The 11,867-nt window shown below is 42.2% G+C and overlaps 1 protein-coding gene across 1 annotated transcript; it reads left to right on the top strand.

The window, feature by feature from the left end:
- The first annotated feature begins 3,824 nt into the window (after positions 1 to 3,824).
- Positions 3,825 to 10,712, top strand: ppp1r26 (protein phosphatase 1, regulatory subunit 26). The gene is made up of 2 exons (XM_036529674.1): positions 3,825 to 3,952; positions 6,834 to 10,712. The coding sequence occupies exon 2, from the start codon at positions 6,893 to 6,895 to the stop codon at positions 10,463 to 10,465; it is 3,573 nt and encodes a 1,190-aa protein (XP_036385567.1). The 5' UTR covers positions 3,825 to 3,952; positions 6,834 to 6,892; the 3' UTR covers positions 10,466 to 10,712.
- Positions 10,713 to 11,867: the final 1,155 nt, after the last annotated feature.

The following is an 11,867-nucleotide window of genomic DNA, read 5'->3' as shown; positions in this document are numbered from 1 at the left end:
AATATACTGACCCACAAATACAGCATGAGTGTTACATGTAAAAATACAGGTATGAAACTCCATCATGCACATTTTGGGCTGAAATTCCAAATTCAACTCTGTTGGGCTGGCTAAATACCATCCAGGGGTTTGTTGCCCCAATATCTCCACGTATCACTACATTTATGGTGAGAATTCAGCTACCAAGCACTATTCACCAAGGAAGTGGCTAAGCTGGAAGTGTAGAGTTATTCAAGCAAGCCATTGTATGCAAAGCTCAAGCATCCTCATCGCCTTCACACAGGTCTTTTGTGCATTCACACATATGCAGGGTATTTTGTGTGGTGACGGAAGTGACTCAGATCTGTGGAGGACATACTGGGCAAATATTCCTGTACCTTTACTTACACACCTCCCTGTGGCTTCATCTCCATCCCTCCTCACCACAGCAGATGAGTTCATTATTCCCTCCATTCCAGGCTGCTCTGACTTTATCCATATCCAAAGGAATACCTGGGCCTTATTGAGGAAGTGCAGTTTTCTTACTCAAACTCCATCAGCTGGGAGTGATCCAAAGACATATGGGAGTGTTGGGGTCTTACCTTCAGTCACTCCCATTTCCCTCTGATAAACTCATCACAGACCACACCATTTTGGTTAATTATTTGACAAATCTTAAATAAGTTTTAAATAAGTTTTAATAAACATTAAATAAACATTAAAAGTGACCAAATCTAATTAATTGTAGGAAAAAAAACATGCGGTAGCAAGCCACAGATACAAACTCCAGCAGGAAGATTCATGCAGTGAGTTTAGCATTGTTTTGTTCATATATCATAATTATTTTCAGATTAATAACACATTTACATTAACATTTAATTTACTTTCATGTTTGTTTTTTTGGTTTACAAAACCTGTCTTCATTAACTCAGTGCATAGATGACACCAACATCATTTTCCATTACCTATTAACATTTCTATTATTATGGTCCTTTGCTCCTTAGTACAGCATTTTACACAGTTGTAAAACTCTGTTATCAGCTGTATTCAATACTCTAAGAAGGAATAAGGCCATGTGCACACTTACAGCTTCTGGATCAAAACTGGCTTAGATACTGCTTCCACACCATAATGAATGTGCCCAGTGCAGTATTACAGAGAAAATGAGTATTTTAAGTACTACTCCATCCAATGAAAATGTATAGGCGTACAGTCTTATGCTTGCCATTTATTTCTTGTGATTTTTTTCTGCGGGTGTGGACACACCTTGCAGTGGTTCTTTTCCCATTTTTGTCAGGTTTTAAGTCATTTCCTCTCATCTCTGTGAAAGCTATCCTCATTATGAGCTGCCTTCCCTGCTGTGTTTCAAAGGCTGAGCCCAAAAATCACCTCATAACTGCCTGATTTCACCTTCACTGTTGCTGGGACTTCCTTATCTATTGCAGACTGTCCTTTCAGAATGTCTAGTAAATGTATCTCAGCTGACAACAAAAACTGTGTGTCACAAATTCACCTGCTATTCTGCAATTTTATCTAGTTATTTTTACATTACTCATTTGAAAGCATTTTTATAACAACATAAATTTTATTATTAAAGGAATTCAATTATTGCATTGTTATTAATATACATTTATGAGCACCTTGTACACAATTTCAAGTAACAAATTTCATATTAAACTGGTATTTTAAATTCTGGATGATCAGGTTACATTAAATATTCAAATTCATAAATGAATAAAAACAGTAGGGTTAAGAGAATTAAATGAGGCCAGCCATAAAAAATGACTCAACACGCATAAAAATATACAGAATTTTTAAATAAAACCTGACTACTTTTCTCATAACACTACTGCATATTCCTGAAGATTGTTGCCAAAGGCTGTGTACATCCTCCACTTTAGGGGAGTTGCAGAATCATTAGTGATTAAAACAGATTGAACTTTAAAGAGGAAAAAATGAGAGGGAAGAAAGTTAGATCTAGGATATGTATAAAATTATGTTAGCATTGTAGCATCTCTTCTTGTACTCCTTACTAATTCCTTGTACAATATACACTGCATAATGTCACTGCCAGAGCTTTCCCACAATCATGGAGGAGCCACATTTCAATTGGACAAGTGGAACAATAATGGAGTTGTTGTCAGTATGGAGAAAATAACACTTCACACTTAAAAAAATAACAAAAAAAAAACAGAAAGTGTGAAACTTACAAAACACAACAATTTATGTTAAAAAGCAATAGGAAAAAAAAAAGCCAACCTTGAACACACAGCCAAACTGCAAAAGTGACACGTCAACTTTCAGATCCCCATCTAGATCAGTGCTGTTAAAAATTGCTGTGTGTTTTTTGTTACCGCCTTAACTCTGGCACTCATTGTGCTGTTTTGAATTCGGATCTTGTTAGTTGCCCTATACCCTGTAGCTGTATGAATTAGCTAGTACTGCGTCCTCAAACAGACTTTGCTTTCAGCTGAGAACTAGTCTCATTGTGGAACTGTACACATCCTGTGCCCGTAATGTCGCTATACTTACTATATGCACTTTTGTACGTCGCTTTGGATAAAAGCGTCTGCTAAATAAATAAATAGATGTAAATGTAAATGTAGGTGAAGTCAATTAACAGCTGCTTAACAGAATTATAAACAGACAAGTGAATAGTTACAAACTGACTATTAACAATTACACAATTAACCTGCTTGCAATGTAACTGATTTGCATGAGCTCAGTTATTGGAAATGTTGACAGTTGAAAGACAAGACGCTTAAACACATATAAACAATTACACACTTATGAGTTTTACAAAAAAAATAAATCCGTTTTGGGGACAGATGAGGGAATCTGTCACAGTCAGACACATAATGAAGATCAGTATACTGTCATCTTTTGCCTGTCTGAAATGCTCAACTCAAGAGAATCATTGGTTCTTAGGCACTGCACTAGAACACCTGATGACTATTGAAACTCACTAGGATTTTGTTATTTTGCAGTCAGGTGATCTCTTGATGTAACCAATGTCCCATTATGACAATCTTGTGAGAAAGGACTGGATTGCAGAGACTCTCAAGTTAAGGTGTAGTTAACAAGTTCACAAAAGGCATGCCCAACCTCACCAGCAGTGAGGCTAGTTTGGAGGATTTTGTAAGTGGTGACAACTTGGCTTCAACAATCCTCACGACACAACCCAAAATAGACAGTTTTACACCAAGACAGTGTAACTGCAGTTGTGTCCTGCTATCACTAAACTGAGCCCAAATTTTGTTGTTGGCACTTTGTCGTCTCCTTTACTGCTTCAAATATGTCCTTTTCCCACTACATTAGACTCAAGAGCTTTTACTTGATAGATAATGCACATTTTGCCCCAAAACAACAATTATGAACCTCTGGTTGTCATCCAGGAAAAATGTGTCAGTTTATTTTCTGACTAATGCACTTGTTGCAGACGTTCTTATCCGTCGCCTTACTTTCCTAACAGTAGCGCAGGTGTTTAGCATCTGTTGAATATCTGTGCAAGGCTAAAACGGCAGTGGCTTTTCTGGGGATGGGACTTGCATTTTGCTCAATGCAACTTATCCAATACCTTATATTGCTAAACGAGATAAAGCATCTTACTGACGGAAATTTAGTTACTGAACTGCAAAAGCTATCAACGTAGCAAAATAGCAAACTGTACGTTTTGAACGCAATTACAAAGCAATGGGTTAGGGAAGGAATGGAAAGTTGGTTGAAAAGTGTTTATCCGAATGATATCACAGCCTCCATCGTGTTATTCTACGTGAAGTTGCGTACAGAAAAATGCGCAAACGGCGCCTTTAACTGAGCCGCAAGGTAAGCGGGCTGGCCGGGGGTGTTGGATGCCGTGCACTTACAGCGCGTACCCGAGCGGTGTGTGGACACTTGCAATCTTCCCAATTAATAACACCAAGAAAACCTTCGAAACAACCGAAATCGTCGAAACGAAGGCGTCTGCTATCAGGTAGCTATCAATTGTTTTTATTCTCGCAGAAAGAAATGTACAAAATATCATCGAGAGGTTGCCGAGAAGCACAATGCAAAGGTTTTTAGCTATTTGGCGACAAATTGCCGGTTCGAAGTGAAGTGAACAGGCCCGTAAGTGCTCTATTTCTCAAGACACTGAATTGTGTGGAAGAATAACTTTTCGTTTTGAAATGCAATTGCATTTGTTTATTTTTAACAAAGAGAAGTAATTTATCGTGTGCTGTTAATGTTGAGTTGTGTTAAAACCGTTAAGTTGCGCGTGTAAATAAATGAGAAGGGAGTGTGGCCGGGCAGCGGCGGAGACTGTCTGCTCTGCGGTGTCTCTTAGCGATACTCACCGGGCATCAGCGCAGTCCCAGCCGCTGCAAGGATACGGGAACCTCCCGGTGCGGGGTTTGCGACAACGGGGGCAACGCTTTCAAAATGAATGCAGGACTAAGGTGACGTCAAAATGGATGATCGTACGTAGTGAAACGGTACTAATTCAGAGAAAAGAAGGGAGATGGATAGTTTATCATCATGTTCCCATCCGGCTAGCTAGTTGTGAGACTTGGCCAGCACGCTAAGTTAGCTAGCTAGCTAGCTAATACATAATGTAAATAAATAGGCAGCTATAATAGCTAGCCAGAATAGCTAGCCAGCTTAGCTAGCTGTGGTATCGACAACTATCCAAGCAGCTAGTTAGCTATGGTTAGTTTTTTCTTGTTCGTGGCTCAGTTAATTGTGGTCATTGATTTTTATTTATTTATTTGTTTTTACGAAAAAGCTGAAGTTACTGGAGCTGGTTGAATTTACTGTGGGACAGTATATGACGGGGGCTATAGAGTTCAGCAGTATGTTGCACGTTTTGTGCTTTCTTGTAGACGCTTGTCCGCGACATTAGCCGGCTAGCTAGCTGTTTAGCTGGCCGGACACCTCACGGAAATGAGAGACAAATAGGAAGCCAAGCGCTGTCTGTGCTCGCTGCTCTCACGTGTTACTTGGGCTGTTTGCGACCCAAACAGCCCTGAAGAAAAGAAAGCTGTATACATATACGCGAATTTCCATGGACTGTTTTATTTAAGTTGTTGTACACTGTAGAGTACCTTTCTTTTCCATGAAATTTGCATAAAATGTCTTTGCTTATGTGGCTTAATTTAAGTACACGTAAATGACATTAGTTACACTAAATAAGTGCATTTAAATCGGCATCACTCAGGATACAGTCATACATATTTCAACATTTTCATTGTTGTTTGAAATGGGTGGCACAGATCAAATAATCATTCTTTTGTAGCATTCTTACCTGCAGTGGGAGCTGACACCATGATGGTGAAAGTTGAAAAGAATGATGTGGGTGTGTAGCATATTGAATTATTTGGTACAAGTTCCTTCTAACTGCTTATATGCTGGATGTGGTGGACTGATTCCAATGATTGGCATCTCAGTTAGTAACTGTTGGCAGTGTTTTGTTTTTGAGTGAGGTTTTTTTTAAAAAAAAAAACAAAAAAAACAAAATTGGTTCATAACATTTTATACATTTGACACCTTTAATTAGTCTTATAAGTAATATCCGGCAAAAACATGTCTACAGCAACATTCTGCAAGTGGAGGTTTCTGAAGCTATATAGAGGCATCCTGTTTCTGTAGAGAGCTCTCCTAAAAGGCAAACAAATAGTCATTGACCTCCACAAAATTAATAAAATAATTTACTCAAAGCTGAGTCAGACATTTTCCACTCTAGTGTCCATTGTTTAAAAAACGTAAACCTGTGCAGCAGCAACCTTGCCTTATCTTGCATTTTAAACAAGAGGGAGAGGTCATGAGACAAGTGGTTCAGGAGGCAACAGTGTGCAAACACAGCAGTTGGAGATAAACTGGCAGAGCTTCCCAGTAGCTCAATGGTGAAGGCATTCGCTTTGATTGCAAGCTGAGCTCCATGGCCCAGGTTTGATCATGGCCGTGTCATTAGCCAGCGATGACCAGGAGTCCACAAATTATTTTGTCCCGCAGGGGTTAGGGTTAGGTGCAGGGTTAGGGGTGGAGGTCAGCCAGGGTTTACTCGTCTCATCACACATCAGCGACCCCCACTGGTGATATCCACAGTTTGCCAACGCAAACTTGCGGATGAAACGTCTTTCTCCAGTTCATGTCTGTGCAGGCTTGGCACAGGGACTGTGGTGTGAAAAGAAGCAGCGCTTGGCATCATGTCTTTCGGTGGGCATGCGTTTGCCTGTACACTCACTGATCCTTAGTGGGGGGGTTGTGTGACAATGAGCTGCATCTCTGTGACACAAATGGCCATTCCACATTAACACAAATAGCATAAAGGGAACTGACACAAAATGTTAATAGCTACCATTCAAAGTAACTGTAGCATTACTGCCTGATTGTTGCATTCGTGGCCAATTTTGTGGCAAACTACAAAAAGCGGAGTTTTGAATTTCGCAATTGCATTTGAATTTGAATTGGAAGTACGGCTTATCGTCAGATGAAAAATAAATTTGTTTTTTGTACCGTAAGTGTTTTGTTTGGTGTCAAAAAAGTTGAAGCTTATGTTGACAGAGTCCTATATTACACATAAATGTTCACAAGTGTAATCTGTGTCAGGGGGAAGTTACAAAATACAGGGGTGTGACATGCATGTTTTCTGGGATAAAATGTATTTTTTGGTAACAGTTTGACTCTGTGTAAGGACATTAAGATTAAATGTCCTTACAGGTAAAAAAGCAGGAAAATTTTCCAATATTTCTGTTTGATGTTGGTGTTGCTGTTTAATAAGGAGTATAAATAAATGTGGACACTGTATTATATATGATTACATAAGCAGAGTGTTGACAGGAATGTAATGACGAGGATTTTCTCCCTTTGTTTTGCAGGATGTGAATGTGGCTTGTGCCGTCCCTCCCATGACCACGGCCCACCCCAGCACATTAGAATGTTCCTGAAGAATGTTCCACCTGTGGTTGCACTGCATACAGAATGGAGGTCCTACGGCCCGACCAGAAGCTTTAGCCTGCCGTTGTGCTTCAATGATACTGACAGCGACATATCTACCCCTGGCACACCGATCCCTGAGAAGGTCCAGATGATCATTGACGGCCTGAGAAGCACCCAGTCCTCCCTCGATATGAGCAGTGAGTATGAGGGAAATCTTCAGGCAGGTCCAGCTCCAGCCCCGGGATACACCAGCAAGGCAGGTGACGCCACGCACAAAGCAAGGCACAGGAGCACAATGGCGGGCGTTAGAGCGGATGACCAGCGTGCGGATCCCGTGGGAGCGGGCTCCAGGAGTCCCGATTCCGACAGCGATGACTCTGTGGACAGAGGAATTGAGGAGGCCATTCAAGAGTACCTGAAGGAAAAGGGTGACCACAAACGGAAACTGGAGCCAGCGACAAGTCCGTCACAGGTCCCCAAACAGGCAAAGAGAGGACTGTTCTTGTCAGACAGCCCCAAACACTCGGATAGCAATAAAATCTTAACTGCCAGCAGCAACCACATCCCAAAGAGTGCAAAAGCCTCATACTCAGTAGCTATTGATAAAAAGCGTTTCAAAAATGATAGAAGCTCTGAGGGGAATCTAATTCCATGTAAAAAAGGGGACCTCAACAAGGCAGTAAAAAATTTCTCCTTTGAATCACAGAAACACCCTTTTGACCTGACTACCTATCCCTACAAAGTGCAGCCTCTTGGTGCACTTAAAGTGGTCGAAGAGTCTCCTGACTCCAGCAGTGACGATGGGATCGAGGAAGCAATTCAGCACTACCAGCTGGAGAAGAAAAAGGATAATCCCGAAGACCCCAGAAAATCCTCCAAACCCTTGCGACTTAATGAAGAATCAGATTCCAGCAGTGATGACGGCATTGAAGAAGCCATTCGTCGTTACCAGCTGGAGAAGCAAATAGAGAAGAGCAGAAATGTCACAAAGGTCTCTAAACCCTCTCAACCCAAGCAAACCCAAGTGAGTAAAGCTACAGCACCGAGTCTGGATCACTCAGGCACCCGAGCTATCAAAAAACAGAAAGTGCTTACAAAGAAGAAGAAAAAGGAGAGGAGCCCTAGACCTGCGCTGTCTGTGCCAGTCGCCTCTTGTGACAGTTTGAGCAGACCAGTGGACAGCCACGAAGTCAAAGACAATTGTGTAAATTTAACAAAAAACACAACCCTCTTGGAGGTGCAGAGTCCAGCTCCCTTGAAGGTGAACACCACTGCTGAACTAATGTGCGCTGAGGCCATCCTGGATATTTCCAAAGCCGTCATGCCTGAGGCCTTTGCGCACAGTACAGCCCTTACAAACAACTGTGTTCAGTCTACTTTCCTCGACAGGGACGGCTCCAACTGCTTAGACAACAAAAGCGATGAAAGCTCGGTTGACAGTGATGATGGGATTGAACAGGAGATCAGAAAGTTCTTGGAACTGAAGGCGCAAATGCACAATCAGCCATCTGGCCCGCCTAGCTTTGCATGTGCAAAAGAGCAGGTCACACCGGCGCAGCAGAAGAGGAAGCTAGACCCTTCCAGAAATAAAAAGCTGAAGCACTCCCTATCGGATAGAAGAAAACACAAGGAGGAGAATGGTAGTGTTTCCAAAGGACAAGGTTCAAAGGAAGGAGAAGAGCCTCACCCAAACCCTTTGACACTGAGTGACAGACATAACATCTTCAGAACTCAGGCATCAGCTACATCTGCAGAGACTGCTGTCCCTCTCCATGTAGTCACAACTCCAAAAAGGGAAGGCCCTATGAAAAATGGAGAGCAGAAACACTCTCCCATCAGCCTGAAGGACACAAGAGATCCAGGAACTAATGAGGGAGTTTCACGCTCGTCGAGCTTGAAAAACGAAGTATCAAAATCATCAATGTTGGCAGAGAGAAGGGCACAGACTGGCGACAAGAGCAGCTCCTTAGATAGCGATGAAGACCTTGATGCAGCAATCAAGGATTTGCTGCTGACTAAGAAAAAGGTTAAGAAAAAGATGAGGGACAGGAAGGTGAGGTCAAGGAAGAGCATTCATTTTGGAGTGGTAGAGTTGTGCTGTCTGGACGAGGCCGAGTCAGAGAAAAAGGCAGCCCCCTCTGAACATAAAACTCTCCCCAACCCCAATGCTCCCAAGAGCTACATTTCTAAATCTAGCAGAGTAAAAAGTAAGCAGAATACAAATGGCAGAAGTGTAAAATCCAAAATGAGCAAGGGCACCTCAGAGCGGCCGAAGGCTGAGAAGAAGGTTAAACCCTCTAGCCAGGTAGAACAGACGGGTGAAGTGAGAATGCCTTCTGATGTAGACACTCAGTCATGTGGCGGTAATCTGGGTGCAGGTCGGATAGAGGAAGACAGCGGCTCTGTAGACAGTGATGACAGCATTGAGCAGGAGATCAGGAGATTCTTGGCAGAGAAGGCGAAATTATCTACAGAGAGAACTAATGACAGTGAGGAGAGAAAGGATAGCACAGTCAAGACCACTGTTCTGATGGCTGATGGAGGGGTAAAGTTGGAAGCTCAGCAGGCTGAGGTTCCACCTACTGCAGGAGCTCAATACACAGGCCTCCCTGATAGTGGTGTGTCTGGACAGCCAGGGTGTAGGGAAGGGGAGATTTTACAAAGTATCGCCCAAGGATTACAGGTCCACCTTCCTCAGTCAGCTGATAAGAGGTCACCCCCTGCCATAGTTATCACTTCCAACTCCTCATCACATCTGCAGGCAGATAGGCAGGGGGATGCTGGGAACGCACTGAAAAGAAGCCAAGGAATCTGGGAAGAAAGCAATATTGAGAATTCCAGTCAAGGCAAGGCAGAGGCTAGCTCAGTACATAAAGCCGGTGTTGTCACTCCCAGCACTAACACAGAACCCATTCGGGTGCACCAGGTAAACTTTCCAGCAGAGACGGGGGTGTCGCCCCTGTCACAGAGCCCACTCTACGTCAGTCCTCCCAGCCCGAAGAGGGTCAGAGAGGTCAGGGTGGCTAGCACGTCTCATCGGCATGACATACCCTGCAGCCATCAGACCAGAAGCTTTATTCCCGCGGGCGAAGTTCGCTGCGCTGTGTGTCCAGCGGCAGGAGGTTGCGAGAATACTGGCCAAGATGGATTCATTGAGCCATCTCACCACTCCACAGAAACACCCATCAGTGTCGTGTCCCCTGTCCATACCTCAGCTCCAGCCAGGCTGCCATGTGGGTATTTCATGCATGGACGGCCGAGAGAGGGCAACCCTGGCCAAAACCCAACCCCTAGCCTATTGGAGAGCACGGCGCACAAAGATGTGGTTCAAGCAAAGCCAGACGAGCGGTCTAACCTTGAGGGTAACCATGTTCAGAGGCGAAGCAGGGACCTGGGTAGGGCAGATGACAGGAAGGTTTGTCCCAGAGAAAGGGAAGACAGGAAGAGAGCAGAAGGAGAGCTGAAGGGAGAAGGAGAGGAAGAATGCGTAGATGAGACAGATTATGGTTCAGAAGAGAGGCCGAGTGGTAGTCAGAGGTCAAAGGAGAGGAGGCAGTCTCCTAGATTGTGAGTACCGACCTTGTCTCGTTCCTTCTTGTTACATCGCGTTTTCATCCCTTCTTTATTTTAGTCACTGTTCGTTCTTCTATCATGGTAAACCTTTCAATTATGCCTTCCTCAGATGTTTGTAAATTCCAGTACTTTCATATGTAAGAATGCAGGGGATATTAGTTTAGAAAATGAGTGTAGTACAAAGGTTTTTTTTGTATACTTATTTGTACATTTATATTTAAACACACACAAATGTCATTAAGTAGGTAAAACAATATCAATATTTTGGATATTTTCTCTTTTTTTATTATTCTCAATATTGTGGAATGCATAATAGAAGTTAGTGGTGTTTTTTTCCTGCACACTGTACACGCAGCTGTTTTTTTGTTTGTTCGTTGTTTTTTTTTTTTCTTGGTAGAGGAAGCAATTACAGAATGTCCTACCTTGTGTTTTGTGTGGACTGGTACTATTGGACATCCATAAACTCCAGATCAAATCATCAGCACTTTACTGATGTTGATCACTTGTGTTCAGCAACTTGGATGACATTGTGTCATGCTAAATTTGAGACAAGCAACTACCAATCTATAAATGACTACTTTACAGTAAGCTAAACCAGGCCTGATTAAAATGTCCTTCTCAAAACACCTGGAAAATTGTCAAATGATTTTGTTGGATGAGCAGTATCTATAATAAGGCGGAGGTCATCCAGTGCTGAAGTTATGTAGTATGTTGCATAAAATCTGTAATATCTTGCTATCTGTAGCAGTGTTGAACCAGCCTCACAAAAAAACTGTTCACTATATTTAGGCCTTTTAGAGGTTTGATCAGGCTTGGAGCCATGCCATCTTACTGATTCAGTTTAGGTCAAGGAGTTTCAATAAAATCAAAAAGGAACATTGAAATAAATCAGTCTAAAGGAGGCCGTGCTGTTTAGACCCAAGGATGATCTTTTCTTTCCATGTAGAAGTGGTGCCTGTTTTTTGTTTTGTTAATATACTGTCTGTGTCATGTTATAATATCTATAACTTTCCTATGGGCTACAACTGTGTCTCATGCAAATGTTATAGATGTATGGTGAGGACTGAGCTATGGCAGTGATTTGTGAGGTCACTGAGGGACCATTGATTTATACTCAGTTTTTACTGCATGGGTAAGTTCAGAGGCAGCATAACAAGGGCTCACAGTATGTTTATTGTTATAAGTTTATTATAATGTATAATTAGCTGCCGCTATCCAAGTGAACATGGTTTGTGAAGTAAAATGGAAGTGACTTCAAAAAGAAGACAGAAATGTATTTGTTTTGGTTTGACTGAATGACATCTGTTGAGATCACCTACAAATTATAAACCCTATACTAATCGTGACTTGAAATTTACAGGTGACCTTGCCATTGTCGTTAGATGTTTTTCTGTTTAATG

Source organism: Megalops cyprinoides, chromosome 5 (assembly GCF_013368585.1).
Source record: "Megalops cyprinoides isolate fMegCyp1 chromosome 5, fMegCyp1.pri, whole genome shotgun sequence".
Classification (NCBI taxonomy): Eukaryota; Metazoa; Chordata; class Actinopteri; order Elopiformes; family Megalopidae; genus Megalops; species Megalops cyprinoides.
This window is presented reverse-complemented; position numbering and strand designations above follow the sequence as displayed.